At 38.3% G+C, this 26083-nt stretch overlaps 1 protein-coding gene across 11 annotated transcripts in view; it reads left to right on the top strand.

Moving 5' to 3' along the window:
• Positions 1 to 26083, top strand: part of pclob (piccolo presynaptic cytomatrix protein b) — a 63309-nt gene that overhangs the window by 24240 nt on the left and 12986 nt on the right. The window contains exons 14-29 of one of the 11 annotated variants that reach the window (XM_081608133.1): positions 1522 to 8290; positions 8777 to 10338; positions 10434 to 10699; positions 11056 to 11878; positions 12941 to 13982; positions 17252 to 17278; positions 18441 to 18529; positions 18640 to 18715; positions 18803 to 18928; positions 21661 to 21769; positions 21987 to 22054; positions 22146 to 22378; positions 22817 to 22864; positions 22968 to 23098; positions 25337 to 25363; positions 25812 to 25905. In XM_081608133.1, coding sequence (XP_081464259.1) covers positions 1522 to 8290; positions 8777 to 10338; positions 10434 to 10699; positions 11056 to 11878; positions 12941 to 13982; positions 17252 to 17278; positions 18441 to 18529; positions 18640 to 18715; positions 18803 to 18928; positions 21661 to 21769; positions 21987 to 22054; positions 22146 to 22378; positions 22817 to 22864; positions 22968 to 23098; positions 25337 to 25363; positions 25812 to 25905 — 11490 coding nt within the window. Of the gene's footprint in view, positions 1 to 1521; positions 8291 to 8776; positions 10339 to 10433; positions 10700 to 10889; positions 11029 to 11055; positions 11879 to 12940; positions 13983 to 17251; positions 17279 to 18440; positions 18530 to 18639; positions 18716 to 18802; positions 18929 to 21660; positions 21770 to 21983; positions 22055 to 22142; positions 22379 to 22816; positions 22865 to 22967; positions 23099 to 25336; positions 25364 to 25811; positions 25906 to 26083 lie in introns of those variants that run through there. The other 10 variants (XM_081608131.1, XM_081608132.1, XM_081608130.1 and 7 more) reach the window with 10 other exon arrangements.

Raw genomic sequence — 26083 nt, 5'->3', positions numbered from 1 at the left:
TTGAAATTGAGGAGCTACTTGAAAACACCATATTTTTTTAGATAAATATATATTTCTGGACAAAACTGATACTGGACACTTTCAGTTGTATTTTCTCTAAAAAGGGCTAAGGAAAAAAAATCATTTGTGCTCACAATGTTAATTTTGTTTGTGTGAGTCGTGAAAACAATCACAATTCAAAGTTTCAAGTAAAGCCTCAAGTGGTGCTGACATACTGTTCTGTGGTGAATAGTTTTCTTTGATAGTTGGCAAATATATAGAATAATTTTGTTGGAATATCAAGTCAGAGAAAAATCAAGGAAACTCTCAAAGAAGACAAAACTTACCTTAGCTTTTTTAAACAAATATAAAAAATATAAAGAATAAATCACATTAATGGTTAATATATTTCTAAATATGCTATATATTTAGAAAAAAACTAAATAGGGGAAAGAATAAAAACACTTCCCCTTACAATACAGTTAGTAAATCAGTTTTGTAGGATTGAAGCTAGTTATACATAGGATTACAATTTTCTTTTAGAGTTTTGCTTTATTTGAGATGATTACTTTTTGTTGTCATTATTGAGTTTTGGAATAGAAAAGGCATCAGAATTTGTATGTTTATGTTTAGCTGTTCATTTACTGAGACTATAAATCAACATTGCACAATCAGTGATGAAAAACTTCGTACTGGAATTATGATGACGTGTAAGAAATTTGGACTAACAGCAGCTTTATTACATTATTAAAAGTGAATTTAAAAATGTCACTAAAATTTTTTTAGGCCATAAATAGTACAAGCCCAATCGCAATGAAGTTGGAACTGTGTGGAAAACATAAATAAAAACAGAATATAATGATTTGCTAATTGAATTCACTACAAAGAAACAATATTTAATGTTCAAAGGATACAATATGTTGTTTTTTGCAAATATTCATTTGGAATTTGATGCCTGCAATATGTTCCAAAAAAGTTAGGACAGGGTCTACCATACATTTGATCTCTCTGGTGTACCACTCCATTAAAAGCTATCACTATGTTGTGACAGTATGAGACAAATAATTGTGAAAAAAGTTAACTCCTCTGCCTTTTCCCAGTATTCCCAGTGCTAACTAAACACAACCAACCAGAGCCAGGCGGGTCTTAGCCCTTGTCAATCATACATGTTTTATAAAATGGAAGACATGAAACAGAATTAATATTAGCTGGAAAAGCATGGTGATCTAACCTCTGACTCTACCTCTTCCTCATTGTATTATTATTTGTTAATTATTGACATATTAATATGGTCAATTAAAATGGTTGTTAGCATATGTGGACCTTATTATTATAACAAATGCCACTGCCAAAGGTTCCTTATGCTTTGTGTGTGTGCGCGTGTGTGTGTTCGTGCACTTGCGTGTACCTACCTGTGTATTTGTGTATGTACGAACAACTATTATTCACATTTTGTTCAACAATAACAATAGACCATTTTTTTATTTTAGTATTACTTAGACATCGATTAATATTAACTGAACATTTCTTTTGTCATTTTAGGCCTCAGTTGAAACCAAAGAGGAGTCAGCAGAAAAGAGAAGAGATCTCCCTCAAACCGAGCAAGCAGCAAATACACCCAGTTTTGGAAAAGAAGAGTATGACGATGATCAACCCCAGATTGTACCTGTCCTTCAAGAACAGCCAGAGACGAAGATTTATGATACAGCGAAGAATGATTCAAGTACAGATCACTCTATGCCAGAAAAAGAGGAAGTTAAACCAGAGAGAAGGCGTTTAAGTTTCCAACCAATGGAGAGCAGTGAAAGTGAAGTTACGCCATCACCTAAAATTGGAAGGAGGACCTTAAAGGTTAGCACCGTTTCATCTAGCAGTGAGGACAAAACTGAAGGTGCTGATTCTTCCATAGAAGATGATGAGTTCATCCGCAATCAGATTTTGGGTATGGGAGATGAGAAAGACATGTCCATATCAGAAGATGAGAAAGAAAGTAACTTAGAAAATGTGGAAACTTTCCAGAATAATACACTTGACAACGCTTCTATCAAAGACACATCTGTATTGAACAAGGGTGAATCAGATATTAATACCCAGACTGAATTACCCATTAAAAAGGATGCTGCAATTTCTCAACATATTCCCGAATCATTTCCAAAGACTCATTTTAAGAAAGCTATTCCTGTATTGAGGCAGAGGCAAAGCACTGATGAAGAAATAGAGAGCATCACTGAATCCTTGTCAAAGGGTTCATCCAGTATTCAAGCATCAAGCGTGACTCCAGGGTCTTCACCTACATCAGTTTCATCTTTGGAAGAGGACAGTGATAGCAGTCCAAGCCACAAGAAAGGTAGTGGGCAAAGACACCATCGGAAAAGTAGACAGAGGCACCCCACTCAGTCTCTTCCTACTATTGAAAACTCCTCTGATGAAGAAAAGACAAAGACACATGACAAACCACTGTCTTCACCCAGTGATGTGTCCTCTACAGAAGATTTAAGGCAGGTCACTGTCATCAACAAAGGCCATGAAACATTTGGCTCAGAGTACTCTGCCAGTAAAGAATCTGAACCAGATGTTAAGAGAGCTGTACAAAGAGGATGTAAACCTTCACCAACAGTAATACCTTACACCCCTTCTGATCAATTTGAAGAAAAAGACACAACAGCAAAATCATTAAAGAGTGCTGAAGAAGCATATGAGGAAATTATTCAGAAAACAAAAACTATTCCAGGAGAAAGTCCCCCTGATATTGAACCCCTTTATGGAGGACTGGCAATAGAGGACTATCTTTATGAATCTTTAGTAGAGGAACCAGAAATTAAAATAAGTGAAACTCAAGAAGAACCTGAATTTGACACTGCGTCTCAATCTCTTAAAAAGCTCAGGTCCCCTGAAGAAGTTTATGAGGAGATGATGCAAAAAAAAAGGGAACTGATGATGATAGAGCAAGAATTTCAACAAGCCTGGACAGCAATGGATTCTTCCTCATTGGAGGCTTTGGTCCATGAGCTTCCTGCAGAGGCTGAAACTTGTGTGGTGACTATATCTGCTGAAGATGACATACCCACTGAAGATACTCAGCTCACTGAACAAAAAGATACACCTCCCTCAGATATTGATACTTTAAGTGAACTACCAGTAAAGAGAAAAAAACGTCCAGCACCCCCACGCCCATCTGAGCCCCCTAGGCGCACTGAGGTAACAGTTGTTGCCAGTACTCCCAGTGGATCCATAACTTTTGTCAGGCCTATGGTTCCTCAAAATCCTGCACTCAGAAAGGCACTGTTTCCAATACCAGACCTTAAGATTACTCAGTGCTCATCTGGTGAAGAAGAGGATGACAGTCTTGTAGATGAGTATGCCATAGGTATTTCATCTGACATTACCCCCAGTGATGACTCTGAAACAAAAGAAGATCAGTCCATAAGTCCATCTTTGTCCGAAACCAACGACATGGAGCCTATATGTGTTATTTGTGAAATTCCAGAGCCAAAGCCCATTCCAACTCCAATATCAGCCCCAGAACTAACAACTACACCTTCTCCTGTTTCACCAGTTTCACCCCCAACTTCACCAGCTTCTCCAGATTCTAGTTTGGCCTCAGATGTGTCATCATCATCTTCATTTCAGGCTCGAACACCACTTTCATCTGACTCAACTCCACTGTCCACACCAACCCCTCCAACTTCAATCAAAGGTCATTCAGTTGAAGATACCTTATTGCCATTGTCTACCACATTTGAAGAAGCACCATCAAGTGAAACATTAATTTCTTATTCTGATTTAGCCACTGTTGTAGTTACAATTCCAGATTTGGTATCTGATCCATCCAAAATTCAAGCAACACAGAGCATTCAAAGGAAGCCTTCTACAACTAAGACCGCAGCTCCACTCTTGTTTGAGACTTCACCTGCAGTAACTTCTAAGGTCAAAATGCCAGACTTAGTTTCCACTCCATCACAAGTACCAATTAAAGTTCCACCTGTTCTACAAGTTTCAGCACCAAGTCCAGCACCTATTGTTGTCTCAGCTCAGCCTTTAGCCCAAATCACAGCTGCACCTATTGCTACCATAACTTCAGCTTCAACAAGTGATCTCTCATCATCATTCTCCGTGGTATCATGCCTCGAGCCCGTCATAGTCCAGATGCCAGATTTGGTTTCAACTAATGCTCCAATTATTTTACAAACACCACAACCAATCTCAGCTGTCATTACTACCCCAGCTCAAGCTCAAGCGAAAGTAGTACATTCAGTCCCAGTACAATCATCTGTACCATTAATGAGAACAGTGGTAGTCCCAGCAAAGGCTCAACCTGAGCAAGGAACTATATCATCTCCAGCATTAACTACTGTTGTCAAAAAGAAAGTCCCTCCTCCTCCCCCTCCTCGATCTACATCAGTTTCATTACCTGATACCACCTCTGAGATGCCCCTTATAAAGACAGCCATGTCATCTGCATCAGCTATTGCACCCACAGTCACTGCCCAACCAATGCAATCTGTAGTTGTAGATATACAGCCAAGAATGGACATTGCACAATTAGGTAATGCACCTGTTCCTCAAGTAGTGACTCCAACTAGACAAGGACATGTAGTTATCATTGTACCAAGCATGGAAAAAATATCTCTACTTGAACAAACCAAACAGGATAGAGATGATGCAGAGTCAAATGTTGCTTCTCGTGCATATGGTAGTCAACAAACTACAAATGATACATGTACAGACACTTCAACTGTGAAAGTGCTTTCAGCTCCACTACTTCAACCTAAACCTACACATGGAACAAAAGTGGTATCAAGTGGGGAAGTAACTCCTGTAACAGACCCAACCTCGTCACCTCCACCCCTTTTACCCAAATCACTTGGAAGCTCTGTTCCCACTTTAGTCACAAGCACTATAGCAACAGTTGCCCCAGTTTCTGTAACAGTGTCCAGTCCTTGTCATCTCTCTAAGCCTCCCCCACCCATACCACCCAAGCCTATATCAATTCCAGCTGGACTAGTTTTTACCCACAAGCCAGGAGAGAATATCAGACCTCCTCCTCCTGTGGCACCTAAAGCAGCAACGCTGCCAAGGATGAAGGAACCTCCAAAAGCCCTGTCTCTTAGCCTTGCAAGACCTTCGGAGTCTAAACTGGGTACAACATCTCCCAAGTCACCTGTGTCCCCTAGGCATGCAAAATGTTTACAGACATATGTGGTGATCACTCTACCATCCGAGCCTGGCTCTCCAACTGAGACAATAACAGTTCAAGCACCGGTTAGGCGAAGATCCATCCCATCTTCTGCAGTGTCAGACATTCAAACAACAGTACCAGAGAAGAAGACACCCACTGAAATTATTTCAGCACAGGCCACAGTTAGGAGGGCATCTGTGCCCACTATTAAGCATCCACCTCCGATTATTAAAGCAGTCAATGTGGAAGCAGAGCAAATAGAAACATTTGAGGTGGTGACTGGCAAAGTACAAGCAGGGGAATTCTCTGTGCCCCCTGCAGTGCAACCAATATTTTCTGTTGCTGATGTGATTACAGTGTCATCAGATCAGAAATCCTGCATCATGGCACATGCTGTAGCACCTACAATCAAGAAGCCATATGTGTCACAACAAGACTCAATGACTCAACCTCATGTAACTTCTGAACCAACATCAGAATTATTTCCAAAATATAATCTGATTCTGAGAGATCAATCCATAGCAAATGAGCAATCTGGACCATCTGTGTCTCAGCATCTATGTGCAGTTACAGAAGTGGGAACAGTATTTGCAGCAAGTTTATCTGAAGAGCCAATTCTTCAATCAACCAAACCAATTGCAACTGTGCAACCAGGGTGTCTTGGGGAAGCTGGTTTTGTGCCAGAGCCATTGAAACCACATGTAGAAGTAGTTGTCCATGGGACACCGCCTGCAGTACACTCTATAAATTATGATCAGCAAGTTTTATCTCAAATAGATGTGCAAGGTATAGAGCACATGGAACAAGAAATGGATAAATGTGTCACAGAGGCAGTTCTGATTAGATCAGCAATACAAGATGAGAGTTATGAATTTGCAACTGAAGAACCAGATACAGCGATTGAAGTTGTTGTTCATTCTAAAGATGAAAACATACCTGGAGTTTTTGAAGATGCATTCTCCTTATCGGAGCTCTCATCAACTCAACAAACTGATCAATCTTTAGAAAATATGGTTGCGGTGAGAGACCAGCTATTCACACACGAGCTAAATCTTGATGCTAAAGAAACTACAAAGTTTGAATACCCCATAGAAGTTGTCACAACTGACCCTGGTTTTAGGTTGCCTGAGGTTGCTGTAGTATCTCCTGTACCTCATCCTCTCACTGTTGCCACTGTTGTGACACCAACATCTAAAGTGTCTGAGTTAATGCAACCTACAGTTGCTGAAACTGTCGCTATTACAAGTATAGGGTCAACAGTGTCACATCATATGAAAGGAATTCAACAAGTTTCAACACAGAGAGATATTAGATATACTCCCCGGCAGAGTGAAATAAGTGCAGCCACAATTATGTCATATCCTGTGGCATCAATGGAAGAAATACCATTGCAATCTAGACATGAAAGACAAACAAGATTCCCACCAAAACAAAAAGATGAAATGATTGGTTACATGCCTTCATCGGAGATACAACACCATGTACTTGAAGAATTCCCAGTCATAACAAATGATGAGACTACTTACAGAAGGAGATCATCTATCTCATCCATAGTACAACCACCATACACCACTAGTGATTCATTTACTTATCCTGCAGAGCTTGAAATGCCTGCTCAGGTAGCTAAAGCAGAGTCACTTGCTGCTGCTAGACAAGAATCCATAACCATGCAACAACCACAGCAGTTTGCACAAATAATTACCATGCCAGCTGAAAAAGACTTTCCAGTGGTTGGCTATGAAGCTCAAGTATCTTACAGGAGGGAATCAATTCCATTATCAGAACAGCAACCAGAAGTCTCGACTCATCCATGTGAATATGATAATTTACTGGACACAATAACCCAAGATGTACACACACATATAAGCCCAGTAGCCTCTGTACCAGAGATTCCACCAAGTGTATCTGTGGCTCCAATCACCATCACCAAAATTCAACAGGAGTCAATTGAGAGCCAAGAGATAAGAGGACCAGAAAAGGTGGTCTCCAGTATGAGTCACATGTATTCCTCTTCAATTTCCACCTCAGGTCAGCCTCCTGAAAGTCTGTCTAGTAGGGTCACCCAAGTGGTCACCACTGAAGTGCAACGGACTACTGTTTCTGTTGTCCATGAAAGACTTCAACAAGTTCCTCCACAAAGCATAGCCATCACTATACAACCAGACATAGCGAAAGTCCAACCCCTCCCTAAACAAAATGGCAAGATTATTTATCCTGGTGATGTTATTGATTTACACACTATCAGGTCAGGCATAAAAATGACAGAGCAAGGCATGGATCTGACGCCACCCGAGTCTTGCCGACAGTCTGTTTCAAGTGACTCAAGTGGACGTCATATTACCGCAGTGCAGCCTGAGATTGTAAATCTTAGTGCTGAGCTTATCCCTGCAACAACACTGTCTGTTGTCACGGACAGCATCACAATAGTCACATGCACAGCAACCATTGCCTCATACAATACCACTCCAGCAGAGAAACCGCTTGATTTACACGGTTCTGTTGCATCACTGCCATTACCACTCACCACATCCACATACAAGCCATTTGAACCACTTGCACAAATTGTCTACAAACCTGTAAAGACCCCACCTGTATTCACTGATGTAGTATCTATGACTCAAGACATACCCATGAATCTTTCCATTGAAGCTCTTGTCTCCTCTGGAAGAAAACAGTCATTGACTTCAGCACCAACAATTATCAGCAATGTAGGTCCTATTATATCTCTTGAGGCTACTGGAGCCATGGACTTGTCAAACTATAAACCAGTGAGGGCAATGGTGGCATTGTCTGATACAGACCAAGGAGTGGTGACTTCTATTGTAGAGGATGATGGGGTTCCAATGGACCTTACGGCTGGCAGAAGGAGCATCTGCTGTGATGTAATTTACAAGCTGCCATTTACCGGAAGCTGCAGAACACAAGCTCCTGTAACAACTCAACCTGACAACCATGCTGGCTTCAAAGATCATGCAGGACTGTATAGCATTAAAAGTACTAATGGGATAAAAGCATCATTATCTGAGACTAATCTAACAAGCACAGGACTGTCCTTCTATGATCTCAAAAATGACTACTTCAGCGGCTCTTCTGACACAGCTGTCGACCTAACTGCTGCTAAGCTTTCAGCTGGTAAGCAAATCTTTCTATACATTTTTTGTATTTTATTAGTTTGGCTCGCATGTATTTAAGACTGTACTCTTGTTCTTCTTATAGGCAATACATTTTTATTCAAAGCATTTATTTTTTCTTTAACATACAGCATACTGAAGTCACTTTATGCTTCCAGTTTTGTGATGTTTAGCACTTAAGTTCATAAAAAATGTTTTAATTGCCTGATTTGTTTTCTAACATGCATGACATTTTCAAATGATCCCAACAATTTGTTTTGTTTGTTTTTCTTTTCTTCATACAGATGCATGCGTTTGCCTGCGTGTACTCCCTCAATACTTTGGTTTTGCATCCTGCTAACCAAACTATCTCCATAAATGCATGTCCTCTTTTTGGAACTATTTCTAATACTATTTGCATGATCCTTAGAAAATAAGTTAGTTTCTTACTTGCAAAATTTCTAATGCCGTTTACTGAAAGAAATTTATATATTTTGAATTGTGACAGGCGAGGCACGAGACTTCACAAGCAAAGCAACCAGTGTCTACTCAGCGATGATTACTTCGCCATACTCCCAGGTTCCTGCTGCTGGGTTTGGTGTAAATAGTGCTTTAAGAACCTCAGATGGAATAGTTTATTCCTCTGTTGCAGCACCAGTTCCATCCACATATGCAATTACAACTCAACCAGGTTCCATCTTCAGCACTACTTTTACCCCTATATCAACTGTGCAGGATCAGTCCTTACTGCATTCCTATGGATTTGTTCCAACAGAGCCAGGGCAGCTTGTTCCCTTTGAGGCAGAGCTATCTAAAGAGTTCTTCCCTACAGCCTTGGCTGACATAATAACTGGCTACCCCGAAATGTACTCAGATACCACCCTGGAAGCAATTGCTGCTTCTTTAGATGCACTAGCTTCTTCACCAATATTTCCTGGCTTAGACAACACCAAAATGGCCCAGTATCAGATGGAGAGGGAGTTTCTAGAGTTAGAGAAGCTTAAGCAGCTATGTCTTGCTGAGGAGCTGGAATGGGAAAGACAAGAAATCCAGCGTTACAGAGAACAGGAGCAACTTATGGTGCAAAGAGAACTTGAAGAACTTCAAGCACTGAAACAGCAGCTTCTTCTTCAGCAAGAAGAGGAACATCATGCACACATGGTGGCCCAACAGGAGACCTATGCTCAACAGAAAGAACAGTTGCAGCAAATCCAACAACTCCAACTCCAACTCCAGAGGCAACTTGATGAGCACTACAGCAGCACTGGTATGACAGGAAACCTTTTAGAAGCTAAATATGCAGGAGTAGGGGACAGTGGTCAGTACTGGCCTGTAAAAGATGAGTCTACGTTTCCATCTACATTAACACAAACAGAACAACACCATGAGCAGCTTAACATAGTAAAACTTCCAGCTGACCAGGATATAGGGAAAAAAATCCTCGACAGCGGTGTACAAACAGATGATGAAGACTCTGCAGAAAAGCAGCAAATGGGAAGAAAAAAGAAAACAAAGAGAAACATTGATAGCTCAGCTCAGTCTGATGATGACGATCAAGATGAGTGGGATGCCCCCACCAAAGTTCGACGTCGTTCTCGAAAGCATAGCAGTGAAGGGAAACATGGCTCCAAGGTGTCTAGCATTGCCATCCAGACAGTAGCAGAAATTTCTGTGCAGACTGACCACTCTGGAACCATCAAGAAACCCAGTGTCCAAATGGACACTAAGGTAGAAATCATTAAGCACATATCAGCTCCAGAAAACTTTCACAGAGGTGGCAGTCTGAGCTGTCAGACAGACACAGACAGAAGGAACTCACCTGTTGAGGTTGGATATAGCACACAACTAACAGCAGATGTCCCCTCTAAAGCTAAAGTTCTCTACAGCCAAGTCTCTCCATTATCTCCAGAAAAGTCCTATGGAGGACAAAGAATGCTAACTGCTGACCCAACTAGATTTTCCTCTGGCCCTCGGAGTTTAAAAGCTGGCCAGAAGTCTCTGTCAGATCCTAAATCTCTTAGTCCTTCAACAGAAGACAGAATTGGAGGATACTATACAGAAGGCTATTCTGTAAGTCTATTAAAGTTATTTTGCAAATAAGTGGGAAAACTATTCAAAATAGCTATTTTCTTATGTATTCTATATTATCTATTTCTGTGTTGTAGGTCAGAGGTTCTTCTTCTAGCAGTGGTAAGAAAGTAAAGCGTACCCTACCAGACCCTCCTCCTGAGGATGACACGTTGGCGGGAAGATCTGGATATAGCACAAACTCTGCTCGTCGCCGTCTTGCTCGCAGCACAACAATGGCCCGAGCAAAGATTCTGCAAGATATAGACAAGGAACTTGATCTGGTGGAGAGGGAATCCTCTAAACTACGCAAGAAACAAGCTGAGCTTGATGAAGAGGAAAAGGAGATTGATGCCAAGTTGCGGTGAGTTGCTGCATGCGTATACACTGAAACAAATAACTAAGTGCTACAGACTGAGTAGCTTCAGATTTTGTTAGAATAATAATTAAAGCAACAATCAGCAGATTAACAATTACAGAGATACCATTTAGTTAATATGTATTAAGTTATTTGTCTTTTGTTCATGTGCATGATTCCTTTTTTACCTTAATAGCTTATGGGCTAAAAGACTACCTTGACAACACTCAATGAGACCTCTCCACTCTTACACATAGTAACAGGTACAAATGTGTGAGAAACTGGAACATTGTTTGGCTATTTAAAGTGTGCTCTGATAATTGTTGGTGTTTGGAATCTCAAACTTTTTTCCATTGATCTAGGTATCTGGAGATGGGTATAAACCGTCGAAAGGAGGCCTTGTTAAAGGAAAGAGAAAAGAGAGAAAGGGCATATCTCCAGGGGGTGGCGGAGGAAAGAGACTACATGTCAGACAGTGAGGTTGGCAACATAAGAGAAACTCGGGGGGAAGGCCTGGAGAGACCACGGACCGCTCCTCAGTCAGAATTTGATCAATTCATCCCCCCCCAAACTGAGGCTGATTCTCAATACAACACCCTTACAAGTCCCTATTCTCAATATGGTCAGTACGTTCCTCAGACCCAAACCACAAGCCATTACACCCAGCAGAATTTGTATCAGCAGCAGTCGCTATACCATCAACAGGTGTCTCCTTACCAAACACTAACGCTCTCCCATGCTCAAGCTCAGCCAAGCAGCTACCAACATGCTTTGCTTTTGCAACAAGGAAAGCAGCGTCAAACCACCTTGTCTGAGTTAGAGCCCAAAATTACCACCAACTATGAGGTGATACGCAACCAACCTCTGCTCATTGTTCCATCTTCTACAGAAAGTGGCTATGGGGTTGCTCACATGGGTGGCAAGTATGGCAACTTAGATTTGAGGTTAGAGGAAAGAAGTATGGCCTCTAGTCCCATGTCAAGTATTTCTGCTGATTCCTTCTATGCTGATATTGACCATCACAATGCCAGGAACTATGTGCTTATAGAGGACATAGGAGAGCTTACCAAGGCTTCAACAGGACTTGGCAGTTCTGCCATGGGTTCTGGATTTAGCCTGCCTGATAAAGAGCTATCAAAAGCAGACAGACTACTCAGGGCAGCTGAAGCCAGGCGTACAGCGGAGGTAAATATTTTATTATTGTGTTATTTCGTGTTACATCCAATCTTTGTCTTTTTAGATGTTTATGTTTGATTATTTAACTTTTTTGATCATTTGGATTTGCATTTCAACATTGACGATTGCAAATTAACTATGTGTGACAAGATTTCCCGAATTACAGCTTCAGTTATATTTTATTCTTTTATTGTCATCTTATTATTGTAAAAGTGAACTCAAATTATTATTTAAATGTAGGTAAAATGTATTTGACCTTCTAACTTTACCAGAAATTTTACTCCACCTCGTAAATATATTAAAATACTTTAACTGACTCACTGTGTGTTATGTTAGGAAAAGAACATTTTTCTAACATACAAAAAGCATTGCCTAATTGTAAAGTGGAAATGAAACAACAAAAAGTTAAAAATTTTTACAACAACTTTTGTCAGGTCCCTACTAGACCAGCCGTAGAAATATATATAGCTTTTTTTTTTTAAACCCAGGACTTCAAACTTAGTCAGGTTGAAAGGCAATCAAATTGAATCAAAATAAAATTTTAAGTCATATTTAGATCTAAACCTTTTTTGTTGATTTGACTGTTTGTTTAGGCCTGTTGTTCAGTCTCTAAATGGTCGTCTTCCAGAAGAGCTCTGTACTTATCTACATCCATCTTCATCTTAACTCTCACCAGCTTTCTTTACAAGAAAAGCAACCTCGCCATGCCACTGCCAAATGTTACATACTGCCCCACTTTTTTTCTTTTTTTTTTTCCAAAAAGTGAAAAACTGTCATTTTCCAACCACTTCATGGCTTATAAAATAATATTCCTCATGGAATGCATTAAAATGTATGGTTGTGACATGACAACATGTGGAAAAGGTACAAGGGGTAACAGAGATTTGCAAGGCACTGTATGGTTATGGCAACATTACAAGAACTTTTTACGTAATTGAAGAAACTTCATTGATACATTTTTTATTTGTACTTAACATTTGTCAATTCATTGACAGATCATATGTAATATATATAAAAAGTGGTTGAAATATGTTCACACTAATATGTATTTTTTTCATTTCTATACATCAGGTAGCTGAATTTTTGGGCTCATCGCGCTATGGAAAAGGAGAAGATGACTCTATGGAGGAACCCTATGAACTGAAGTTGCTGAAGCAGCAAATCAAGCAAGAGTTTAGACGGGGAACTGAAGGGTTAGAACATTTAACAGGCCTTGGTCTTTCCCAGTATCTCTCAAGTGATAGCAGTTTTCGCCACTTCCCTAAAGGAGAGAAATATAGCATTGGACGACTCACTCTTGAAAAACAGGCTGCAAAGAATCTTCCCGCAGCTATGCTTTACCAGAAACAGATGAAGAACAAAAAGGCATTGCTCGACTCAAAGGCCATCACAAAATTTTCCCCAATTCAGGAGAGTAGGGACCTTGAGCCTGAATTTGGTAGCTACATGGGATCTGGAACTTCTTCTGTGTCCAGTCTAGCAGCTAGGGCTAGGTTACTTCAAGATGAAATTACATTTGGGTTAAGGAAAAATTTGTCTGAGCAGCAAAAATATTTGGGGTCTTCTTTAGGAGCCAACCTTTCAGGTTCTCTTAACCTTGGCCAGTCCCTTAGCTTAGGATCCTCTATCAGAGGCAACATTCAGGAGGATGGCACATATCCAAGTGGCACTCGATCCCGTCCCTCTTCTCGACCCTCTTCCAGACCCTCTTCTATATATGGCTTAGATCTGTCTATCAAAAGGGATCTCTCTAGTTCCTCACTCAGACTAAAGACAGAGGGGGAGGTCCTGGACGCAGCATTTGCTCCTGGAGTCTCCAGAGCAAAACCTACTAGTTTGCCTATCAGCCAAAGCCGGGGCCGTATCCCCATTGTGGCTCAGAACTCTGAGGAAGAAAGTCCTCTGAGCCCAGTGGGGCAGCCTATGGGTATGGCTAGAGCTTCTGCTGGTCCTCTGCCTCCCATTTCTGCTGACTCTAGGGATCAATTTGGGTCTAGCCATTCCTTGCCAGAAGTACAACAGCATATGAGAGAGGAATCTCGGACACGTGGCTACGATAGAGATATCGCATTCATCATGGATGATCTGCAGGGTGCCATGTCTGACAGTGAAGGTAAATGGAGTCTGAGACTGTTGCAGCAGTTCAACTGTGCGGACCTGCTTGTAATGCATGCTAATGCAGAGTGGTTTTATTGACTTTATGCGTAAACCGTCTCTTTTATAATTATCAGTGCTTCAATTAATTGTTTGTGATACTTTCCTATATTTTTCTTTGACTTAATAAATTTAAATTAAATTTTGCATGTTTTTTCTTTGTTTTTGTTTCTTTTATATAACTAACTCAAAAGTACATTAAACTCTCAACCTGAGTTTATGTATGCTACCATTCAATTCTGTCCAGTTTTGGTGTGATTTCATTTGCATGTTTTAAGTTCTTCACTGATAGATTTTCCCCCAAACTCTCAAAACACAGAAATTTTAATAACCATTCATGTTTTCCATGTTAAAACCATCTTGTTTTTATGAGAGCTTAAGACTTATGAATAGTACTACAAATACATACTATACAAAATATTTTTTGAATGTTTGGTAAACAAGTCATGTTGCTACCACTTTAATGTTAAATGGAGCAGAGCAACATTTATAGTCCTTTTGAATCTTAAACAATAATTTTAACACAAATTTAGTTTAGCAGTTTCTGGTATTATTCTGTATAAATGTGATACATGTTGCAGTATATATTAAATATTGCAAATAAATAGCACAAATATTATATTATCCATGACATATGCATGTACAGTCTAACATGTAATTGCTGTGTTGTATGCAATTTGCCTCACCTATAAATCATGAATGCCTACAATATTTAAACAGAAAATCTAGTTTTCTATTTACTTTTGTCATGGAGCTGCTTCCACAATAATCTGGAATATATCTGCAACAAATTAGTCTTCAGAACAAAATGGTCTGAACTTGGTCATCACTTCTTAGTAACTACAACATTTCTATAAGTCTTCAGTGTGGCAAAATCATTTTGATATTGATATAATTTTGTCATTTTTAAAGTGGTAAAATAACTCTGGCTAGTAATGTTTAATACTTCCTTCTCTTTCAATGACAGAAACAGTGCAAAGTAATCTGATACACAGACGGGCTTGTACATTTGTAATAATAACTGCCTCTATGGAAAAAGCAGTGACTATATTTTACTATAGATTTTTGTGTGATGTAGTCACGTGTGTCTCATTTGTGTTGGTGTGTATATAATCTTGGATTATTTTTTTTCTGTATTTTGCATCCTTGCATGTTGTGTATTGCGTGTTTTCCATTTCCATGTTAATAAAATTTATATTTTTGGCTTGTTGTTTGTTGTTGTGGATGTCTCGTTGAGGTGTGAGATGTCCATTTTATTGAAATATATTGAATATTGAAATGGACTATTCATTTCAATAAATGTGTAATTGGTAGTGTTCAAATTTATCTTATTAAAACAGCTGACAAGAAGCATTATAAATAATAATGAGTTTAGATAACTTTCTGGATTATGTAAAGTCATGAGTATTTACATTCATACACAAATGTGACAGAAACCTAAGTGGTTCACCATAAACACTTTTTAAAGAAGGTAGTACTTACCATGGAATCATATTAAAGTGTATATCTGCCTTTATTACAGTACTAAGTGAGTCCATGCTGGTTTTAAACAGAGGTGCTGCCAGAATCTTTCATGAAAGTGGTAGAGTATCCTACAGCAACTGAGAGACCAGTTATAATATTTTTAAATAATAATTACAAAAGCTCTTTGCTTGAATGCCCAAAAAATATATTTTGTACATGTTTCTGCCTGGAATCATCCTTCAGGCCAGCAATATCACGCAGTGTCTTGGAAAAGTATTTTTTTACATTTGCCATGATTTTATCACAGAATTCCCCACAGAGTAGCACAATAGTTGAGAAAGAATTGAAATGTGGGAGAAATGACCGCTTTCAATATTTATTTTTTACAAAGAAACATCTGAAAAGTGTGGCACACATTTATATTCAACTGATCTTAGTCTAATACAACAAAATAAAACACCAGCAAGGCCATTTTTAGGTGGATCATCAGCAGGATAGTCTGGTGCTGGTTAGAAAGGGGAGACAGAGAGACTTATGCAGAGTGTCAATTATGCCAGAACTGCCACTGACTGCAAACCTACCAAAACATGTATGTACACCTAAACATATTGTGGCTGCTTCCTTCCTCCCAGCAGCTGTAAGTCTATAATCACCACTCCTCCCAACAAACTCAGTAAGTTCTTTATATGCTTGCTGTTATTTTCAGTTTAAAATATTCTTGTAAGTAATTTGTAATTGTTGCACACAAGTACACAAAGCAGTTTGTATTTTTTTATTTTTTTTAAATTTTACCCTGTTGCACATTTCTTAGTATCTAAATGTGCTATATTTGTAACTGAATAATTAAAAAAGAATGGCAATTATACAAAAAGTCAACTTCAAAGGAACTGAAGAAAAACACTGTGGAAGGAGAAACCGTTAACTAAAAGTTAAGAACTCCACAAATCTGTCCTTACAAAAGAGTGTCAAGGAAAAAAGCTTTAGTTGAGAAAAAGTCACAACAAATCCAGCTTAAGATTTTCAGCAATTCGATGTACAAGAGTATTTCAGGAGGGTTTGCTTTACTTGCTTATCACTCTGATCAGATGAGACCAAAATTGAAAGTTTTGGCTATATATGCCAGAAAACGAACACTGTACATAACCCTGAACATGCCATGCCCGAAGTGAAAAATGTTGGTAGCATCACACTGTGGGAATGCTTTTTTTTTTTTATCAGAAGAGTAAAGTCAGATTAGATCGATGGAGCAAAACTGGGCAATCCAGGAAAAATAATTAAAACTACAGGCCTCAGAAGACCTGAGAAATTGCAGAAATTCAAATTCCAACAACCCTACGCAAAGATTTGTAATATGCCCAACGTAAGACATACAGCTGAAGTATCTTTGGTATTACATCTTAACTCCATGGACAAAATACAAGTACAAATGCATGCCACACTTTCAAGTTTTTTTTTGTTTTGTTTTTTTGTGACAACCCTGCCATTTTTCTTTTCACTTAAGACTCATTTAAAATCCCTTCTTCCTAGAATACAATGAAATTTGTGGATGAAACATGACAAAATGTAAAGAATTTCAAGGGGCTTCAATACTTTGACAAGACACTGTAGGAGTAGGAATTTCAAGCATGTGTCTTTCTGATTAATGCTTTCAGTGCATGTGCTTCCCTATAGTCTCAATACAAAACCTTAGCAAACATTTGTGAGATAAGAAAGCATATTTTGAAAAAAAAAATTCTGAAAAAAACATATAACTTTGTACCCCAGCCGGAGGCCCAAACTGGAATATAGAAGGTGAGACAGCATTTTAATTTCATGTAGTTGCATAGAGAACTGTGACTTCATGCTGCACATCATAACTGAATGGTCCACCTCTCTGGCTGATTCTGTAAACATACCAGACTCATGCTGGAATGAACCACCCTCTCACTAGTATATAGTGCATATCATTTAGCAAACCCGTAGTATCTGACATGTTAGTTTTATTTTGGAATGAACCATGGTGAATTAAGATTTTTCTTTCAGGAATGTCTGCTCTGTGGTTCTGTAACCATTCTGACTCATTTCTATTATTCATGCTCATGCACAAAAAAGGCAAAATCATGCGTATATATGTGCACCAGTGTCCACAAGAACTATGTTGAAAGTGCTACCCACTGCTTTTTTCTCCAAGACATACAGCAGTTCATTTGCAGTCATCATTATTGGTGCACCTTATTTGTATAATTGGATCTCTAATCATATGATGCCTGTTTAACCAACCTATGTTTATTTTTCTACACATATGATTAGGATTTTTCTTAGTTGCAAAATCTTGATTGTAAAACCTGCAAAATCTCCCAATAATTCCTTAAGCTTAAGATGCATTAGTCTTCTGTTAGATGGGTTTTGGGGAGCTTTAGAGAGAATTCCCCTCAGAGTTTGTCAGGATTATGTCAACATAGTACTGAAATGTCATAGTTACACGGATTTACATTCTAAACCCAGCACTTTGAATAAGATGTATCAAATCATCAAATGCTTCCATTAGAAACTGTTTGGCTTTTAGAAAATATTTTTTCTTCATCTATTGATTGATTTAAAAAATAATAATAAATAAAAATCAGTCTTGGACAAGCTATTGATTGAAATATCAGTTTCCAAAAATAGGAATATTGAGATCAGAGGTATTGCAAGGCATAATAAACATGCTGTTAGAAACACATTTCCCTTATATAGAGTTTGATTAACATTTTGTATTGAATAAGATAGTTTTTAGTTACTTTCCTTTTACTTATCTAGAGGACACATATCTGAGATCTTAATGCATTTTAGCAAATGAGGCATTTAAACAATTTATTTAAAATTGGAAAAAAAGAAAAAAAATGGATTGCTGGATTAAGATTTATCCAGCTATTGGGGAATTTGTCACTAGCTGATTGTGTAATATTTTGAACAATTTTCTCTCCTTGTTCAGCCTACCACTTGAGGAGAGAGGACACAGATTGGTTTGATAAGCCAAGAGAAGGGCAGCCTCAGAGTGGATACATGTCAGACAGGAGACAGGTGCGGACTCAGCATCAGTTTCCTATGTAAAATTCTCCTGAATTGTTTGAGAAGTCTTGTAATAGTTTTTTTTTCTTTTTTTGCAATAAAATTCTTAAATTATTTTTTAGATGAAATTGGTTCCTTACACCTTCCCTCACACTCGTGTGAAGCTTAAGAGAGACATGACAGACACCAGCGTCTCAGGTAAAGCACAAACACATGGACACTGTGAAATGGTCAGTGGGTTTTATGCTTCAGATTTTTGTGATTACAATCTATTTTCAACCTCAGGCAATGGACTTGGGGTCCGTGTCGTGGGTGGCAAGGAGATTCCAGGCAGTCGTGGTGAGATTGGAACCTACATTGCTAAGGTTATTCCTGGAGGCATGGCGGAACAAACAGGGAAAATTGTAGAGGGTAAGTGGATAATGAAAAAGAACCTTAAGGCAAGACTAGGCCAACATTAAGGTAAGGGAAATTATAGAGCCAATGCATGATAACGTCATTGGAGTCACGTTTTGCCCAAGTTATGCATGCAAACTGTAGGAAGTTACCTAAATCCTCCATGGAAGTGTAAATAATGTTTAACTGTTTCAGTTTAACAGTTTGCCTTAGCATACATTAACTGTACATATTTATTTATTTTAGAGTTGTGAATGCATTTCTCTGAAATCTGATAATTATATTTTTCAGCAGGCAAAGTAGAGTAAAAGAGTTAGTACATATGTAAAAGACAATTACCCTTGATTTATACTTTATATTATAAGTTACAGTATATTCATAACTTAAATGCTCTAATTTGAGTTATTTAGCCTGCCATGAGAAAAAAAAAATGGGGGTTCAATTTTCATAATCATCACTCTGTCACAGTTTTAAAAGAAATATTGAATTAGCAAGCTAAACATTTAGCTTATAAGCTACGTATTTAGTTTACAAATTAAATATTTAGCTTGGTGCTAAATATTTAACATACAAATTCACTGCTGTCATAGGAGAGGCACATAAAGATCATGTGTCTTTCTGTGGCAGGCCGTGCATTGGTAGCTGGGCCTTCAAATGGACTTTACCAATGTACAGTGTAGTAAAGCTATTCCTATACCTTTTTTTCCAAAAATGTTATTCAAGCCAACGTAACCAGTACTGTCCCTGAACACAGAAAACAACTAAATTAACCCACACTTTTTTTTACAACAATGGCAGACCTATGTGTTCTGTCTGTGCAGCTCCACCTCTTCAGATTATCTGGCGTCGTAAAGCATCATTTTAGTAAATAAGCATAACTTGCATGTGCCGGATCATATGTGCACCTCTGTACAACTGAAGGATTATGAAAACATGCCACTAGATCAGAAAGTTTTACCCATCTCCTGAGGCCTAGCACGTTCACTACATCGTTCCAAGTGCTATTTGCATTTTCATTTCGTTGTGTAAATGCAATTTCTTTTTGAATACGCAGCAGAAAATATTTTTCTGCTATTTTTCTTTTTGGAAATGATGTGTGAACAGGTTCCAGAGAGATCAACATGGCAATCCAAAGTATATAAAAATCATGTGCCTCTCTGTTACTGCTATTGAATTTGGTTACTAGCTTTTTTGTCAGTGATCAATGCCATTTAGATTTGTTATCTATGCAATTGTGGCTTTTGAACTTGAAACACCTTATTTATTTGTTGGCATGATCTTGATGTAGCCTGTGTAAATTACTACACTTATATAAATTATGAACTTTTAAAAAAATGTAAGGAGTGGTAATCAGGATATATATTGTTAGTGGAAAAATATTCCTTATTTTCAAAGATCATTAATGACAGGAGGTAAAACAACTGCTTCTATTGTGGATAATTGATATCTCTGCCTTATCTAACACATATTGTCTGAAATGTAAGATGTAACTCTTTTTGTAATGGAAATTAGTTTGTATTTTTTGTTTTGTTTATTATTATAATATTACCATTTAAATTTAAAACACCATTTCTGCTGTGGACTCAATTCTGTTTCCATTAGGCATATTTTTTTGGTTGACTTGATAGATATACTAGTACCATTTTCAGTCATCTCTAGTTTTGTTGTTGCTCGGTTTGTTATGAGAAAGTCTGCCATGTCTAATTAAAATGTGGAAAACTCCTCCCCCACATTAGTGGGCTGTGTTAGTCATTAAACTATATTTAGCTTCAGAAATACACAAAGGGCAGCACTGAAAAATACACTGTAAATGAACCTGTAAATTGCTACTTCATTTGTTCTTAAAATCCCTATAAATTACAATAATTGATTTTCTGAAGATGACAAATCAAACAGGGGTAACAGTGAAGATTAACTGCCATGTAAAGTGAGACATGTAAAGTGAGTAACAATGTCATATAGATCCAGTGCCAAATTCTGGAGAGAAAACCTGGCTATTAGTATTGGTGGGAAAAGTGACAATGCTATGATTCATTAACATTATTTTCATACAGATAAAATGACAATCGCATATTTCCTCTGAACAGGCAGAATAATTGTGTTTGTTTGAAACTGGGTATGTTACTTACAGTTACAGTGATGTGATTCACATGGATTTTATGGCGTAAGAGCAGATTATCTTTGTCTGGTTTAGGTTCAAACATGTAATTGTGTGTTGTTTCTAAATACCAATTTCATAATGGTAAATGGACTGAATTTTTATAGCGCTTTTCCAATCATGTTGAGTCACATTCAAGTATTCGCACTCACTAAACTCACACCATCTATACATGTATAGACAGTTTGGGGTTAAGTGCCATCGACACGTGGCAGGAGGAAGCTGGAATCAAACCAACAATCTTCCGATCACAAGACAGCTACTCTACCCTCAGAGCCACAGTCGCTCTGTACTAATTCTTAAATTCCACTGCATGTAACTGTAATTTATTTTTTAAATAAAACGATTAAATGATAAAAAAAAAAAATGTAAGACTACTAAACTTTATTTTTTCACATCTGACCTCTGATTCTGAAATGTTGCATAGAGGACACAAATGTCCATTTATTTGGTGGGTTGCAGTGAAAACTGAACTTTCTGGACCAAAATATTGTTAATTTATACATTGGGAAATAAAGCCTGAATGAATAAAAAGTCTGGGAAGTGAAAAGCATGCTTTTGTTTTTAACCTGGCTTCATCTTGTTGCAGGGATGCAGGTGTTGGAATGGAATGGAGTTCCGCTAACAGGGAAGACTTATGAAGAAGTGCAGTGCATTATGGGCAACGCTGGTGCAGAGGCGGAGCTCTGTGTGAGACTGTGAGTAACATCTGTCAATGTTTATCTCCCAGTCTCTCTGGTACTCTCACATATTTTGTTGCAATAAGGCAACATTGCACCTTTGATCAGAATCTCTCCACCCCTCTGTTCATCTTATTCATCACCTCTTCATCTGTGATATTTTTAATGTGTGACTTATTGCTTCAAAGGCACGCAATTTATAATTCCATAATTTATTCTCTTTGAATCCAAGCAGTGACCTTAATATGCTGTCTGACCCTGAGCACCCACAGGCCCTGGATCACCATATCCAACTCAAGGCTGGTACGCATTAAAGATTTATTGATATGTCTGAATATGTTCACCTAAGATACATGAATACAGCATGGAGCATGGTGCATATTTCTCTCAGCAGGAGGTCAGCGATCTCCTGGTGTGGACCCTAAACAGTTAGCTGCAGAGCTCCAAAAGGTATCCCAACAGCAAACTCCTGACATAGCAGGAACAGGGTCTGGGGGCTTCGGAGTCCTGTCTGCATTGGAACGCTCGGCCCTCCTCCACTCGGGCCCTGGGTCAGCAGCCTCCAGTGGGGTCCCAAGCCCTGGGCAACCGGGATCCCCTGCCATCAACAAGAAACAACGTCACAAGGTAGCTCAGTTATATAACTGAAAGTGGTACACACCAAAGAACTGCCACCTTTGGCTGAGATGACTGATGCAAGCCTGATGTTTGCTATATCTGGAAATGTGTCTTTCACATTCTTTGGAGAGCTGCTTTATAAAGCCTCATTCAAATGTTTTTGAGCATGAACAGGCAGCTTAAGGTCACACCACAGGCATCTCAATCAGATTTAAGTTCAGACTAAAGCCAATATCTCTCTTACAGCTTTTTAGGTCAAATATGAGGGAAGCCGATTTGTTTTGATATGGTTAACATTGGTTGCTGTTTTTAAATATTTCTTATTGTTGAACATTGAGTCTGGTGAGGTGGTGATGACTTTCCTTTATAGGCCAAGTCAAAATGTGTGTGTTTACAAAATCACAAGCAAGTGACCTTATTATTCCCCATTTTCTTTTTTTTTTTTAGCCAACAGAGGTGATGAAATCACCTCATCCCATTACTGGAGAAATTCAGGTAGGAAATTTAGATTTTTATTTAATTATTCTAAGATCAAACAAACAAAGGAATACTGATCTGCCAGTGTGATCCACTCATTTTCCTCTGCTTTGCCCAACAGCTCCAGATTAACTATGACAGGAATCTGGGAAACTTGATCGTACATGTTCTGCAGGCAAGAAACTTGGCCCCCCGAGACAATGACGGTTACTCTGACCCTTTTGTGAAGGTCTACCTTTTACCAGGAAGAGGGTGAGCTCTAAAAGGGGCTTCAGTTTGGACTGAGGTCTTGTCTGTGTTTACCTATTTGATTTCAAGTCTGTCTTATTTTCTCTTCCCCCAGTTTTTTATGACTTTGTAAGTGTTCTGTATAACACTGACTAACCCCTTGAGTTTGTCTGGGAGAAGGACATGATGATATGAGGCAGTCTTTTGCCCTGCATTATTGATTATTTGGATTTTATATTTTACAGAATTACCCAAAATATTATATTTAGATCTTTGTCAGAATGTGTCATAATAGCTATTATAGGTACTTGCATCAGCATTTGTATCCCTTGAACTTTTTAACATTTTGTCTCTTTACAACCACAAACATCTCAATGTATTGTATTAGGAATTTATGTAATATAACTTTGCAAAGTTGCAAATAATTATGGATTTAAAGAAAATTATTTAGTGACAATGCCACTTTAAAGATTCTAATGAAAATTAAGCTGTACAATCATATGGGATTTTAATGTGTAATATTTAATATCAGGATAAATCTATGTTCATTCAAAACAATACTGAACAAATGGCTAAGGGGGTAAGTCTACAGAAATCTAAAGCTCAGGTGGGATACTGGCCTCCTGACTTAAACTCATGGGTGTCTCAATGTCCTGTGCTGCAGTGTGTTTAAGATTCAAAGGATCGTGCCATGTAGGTTATTGTATGATGACATGACGATATCATTCTGTTGAGAAAAGTCATATAGACATAGCTGTATAGGAATTTGAAGTTGCTGGTTTTGGATCTGCTTGCAGTTTTAACAATAGCAGCGCATTAAGTGAACAAATTCAGTCCATGTTGGCTACTCCTCCAAATATTGAATTAACATTAACAGGGCAATTTCTGGAAAGTGTCATAGTCCAACTGGCATCAAAGGCACATGTTAGCAGTTGGGTAAAACTTAATATCTCAACACAGTCCACGCCTCCGGGAAGCAATTGTGTTCACAATAGCTGAAAGCCCAGACCATAGGCCCAGACCCTCTGTATGAATAAATAAATATGTCTGGAGAAGTGGCTAGCTTTTACTAGGCTAGTCTGAAACTAATATTGCTGCTGGCACATGTACAGTGCTGTTCTAAATTTAGCATTTTGATATAATTTAAGATCAGCGCCATTATGTGTGACGGGGACGTGTCATGTTTGAAAATAAAAAAAAATTTAAAATTAATTTTCTGCCCACATTTACAATAACATATTACTCCTTCCATTGTTTCTAATGCTTCACGAAATAATCCATTCCACTTGACTGATAGGAAAATACTCATATCACTAAAACAGCACTCTGGATTTTCCTGGTTACCTACAGCATCTCACTGCACTGCAAGTCCAGTGCCAACAAGGTAATTGCTTGCACAGGTGGCTGAAAACTGGAAAAGATGAAGTCAGTCACATTTACAATTCAGTCACAATGTCTAGCCTCTGTCATGAGGTGATAGAAATTTCTGGTTTACTTGTGCTAGTGGTTCAGTTGTAGGAGCTGCGATTGAACTGCAGACGTGACTAAGGCATATTTTTATCTTTTCTGGAAAGAAGTCGAACATTTATGTGTCAGTTATGTGTTGATCTGTCACATAAAATCCCAATACAATGCATAATTTCTAACTGTTACACGGCTTGTTGAAAAGTTCAAAGGTGCCCAAACTGTCTTTCCTAATTCATCTAATGTGAATTAGTCATTACTTTTTTTCTTTTTTTTTTACCCTAATGTTTCCACAGTTTCTACCTTACATCTGTTCCTCTCTCTTCCCAGGAGAGTGTGAATAACAAGAAAGAATCAATAAGGCTTTTAGCTGCTGTCTAACAATATCTGTTCTTAGATAATGGCCCCATCAGGTCTGTTTATGAGTTTACGCTCTCTCTTGACCTACAGGCGACATAAGTTAAAAAGGAAAGCTCATTTAAAATACTTGTGCTCCTCGACTTCTTTAGGGTTGAGGAGCATTTTAAAATCCATTTGTCTGACATAAGCAGAACAGAGCACATTCAGGGTACTCCACTGGCAATATTCATTCATCATCAGGGTAGACTCTTTTTCTAACATATATCATTTGGACACAAAACAAGTGATGCATAATGCAGCAAATATTGATTGCCTCAGCTCTCTATCCTTTACTGCTTTTTCTTTGTGCACTCTGGGCTTCTCTGACTGTTATTCGTATTTTTTTGCCTTTCTTGTTTGTGATATCTGCCCTCCTCTTCCTCTTCTGGACTCCCTCAGCCAAGTCATGGTTGTCCAGAATGCAAGGTAGTGTGGTGCTGATCTTTTCTTTTCAGTTGATATATTTTATTCTTTTGGGGATGTTTTCTAGTGGTTTTCCATCCTTCTGTTGTGGCCTCTGTTGTTTGTCCAGTTATATTCTTTATTTCACTCTGTTTGACAACACTCATACCACTGCATTCTCCGTCAACTTCATGCTTCTAGTTTCAAAACTCCTAAATTCGTATCTTTGACATTTTTCTTCCATAAAAGCATCTCAGTCTAAATAAACAACGCTTAAATAATAACTCTGTTTGTTTATGAAGTCACACTGAGTATTGACCACTGTACCAGCATTTACAAATCTAATTCATAATTCAAGTATATTGGTTCTAGTAAATATATGCCAGGGACCGAGCTGGGAAATGTATAAGCTTCGTTATTCATTTTTAATGAATTTTGATTACTTTTATTGCTGTATGTCATGAATCATCAGTGCTGATAACAAGAGAAGGACCAAGTATGCACAGAAGACAACAAATCCAGAATGGAACCAGACTGTCATCTACAAGAACATCCATTTGGAGCAGGTACTCTGCACATGTACATATAATTTGTTAAGTGTACACTCATGAACATCCTATGAGACTTTGTTGTTAGACTGCCATCCACTGTGAGCAACGGTGATGTCTCAGCCTATTATAAATCAAATGATTCAGTACTTGTGGCTTTGCTTCGGGGATGCTTTCAGTATCCCAATAAAGCCTC

Source organism: Poecilia reticulata, chromosome 6 (assembly GCF_904066995.2).
Source record: "Poecilia reticulata chromosome 6, P_reticulata-male-v2, whole genome shotgun sequence".
In the NCBI taxonomy this organism is placed as follows: Eukaryota; Metazoa; Chordata; class Actinopteri; order Cyprinodontiformes; family Poeciliidae; genus Poecilia; species Poecilia reticulata.
This window is presented reverse-complemented; position numbering and strand designations above follow the sequence as displayed.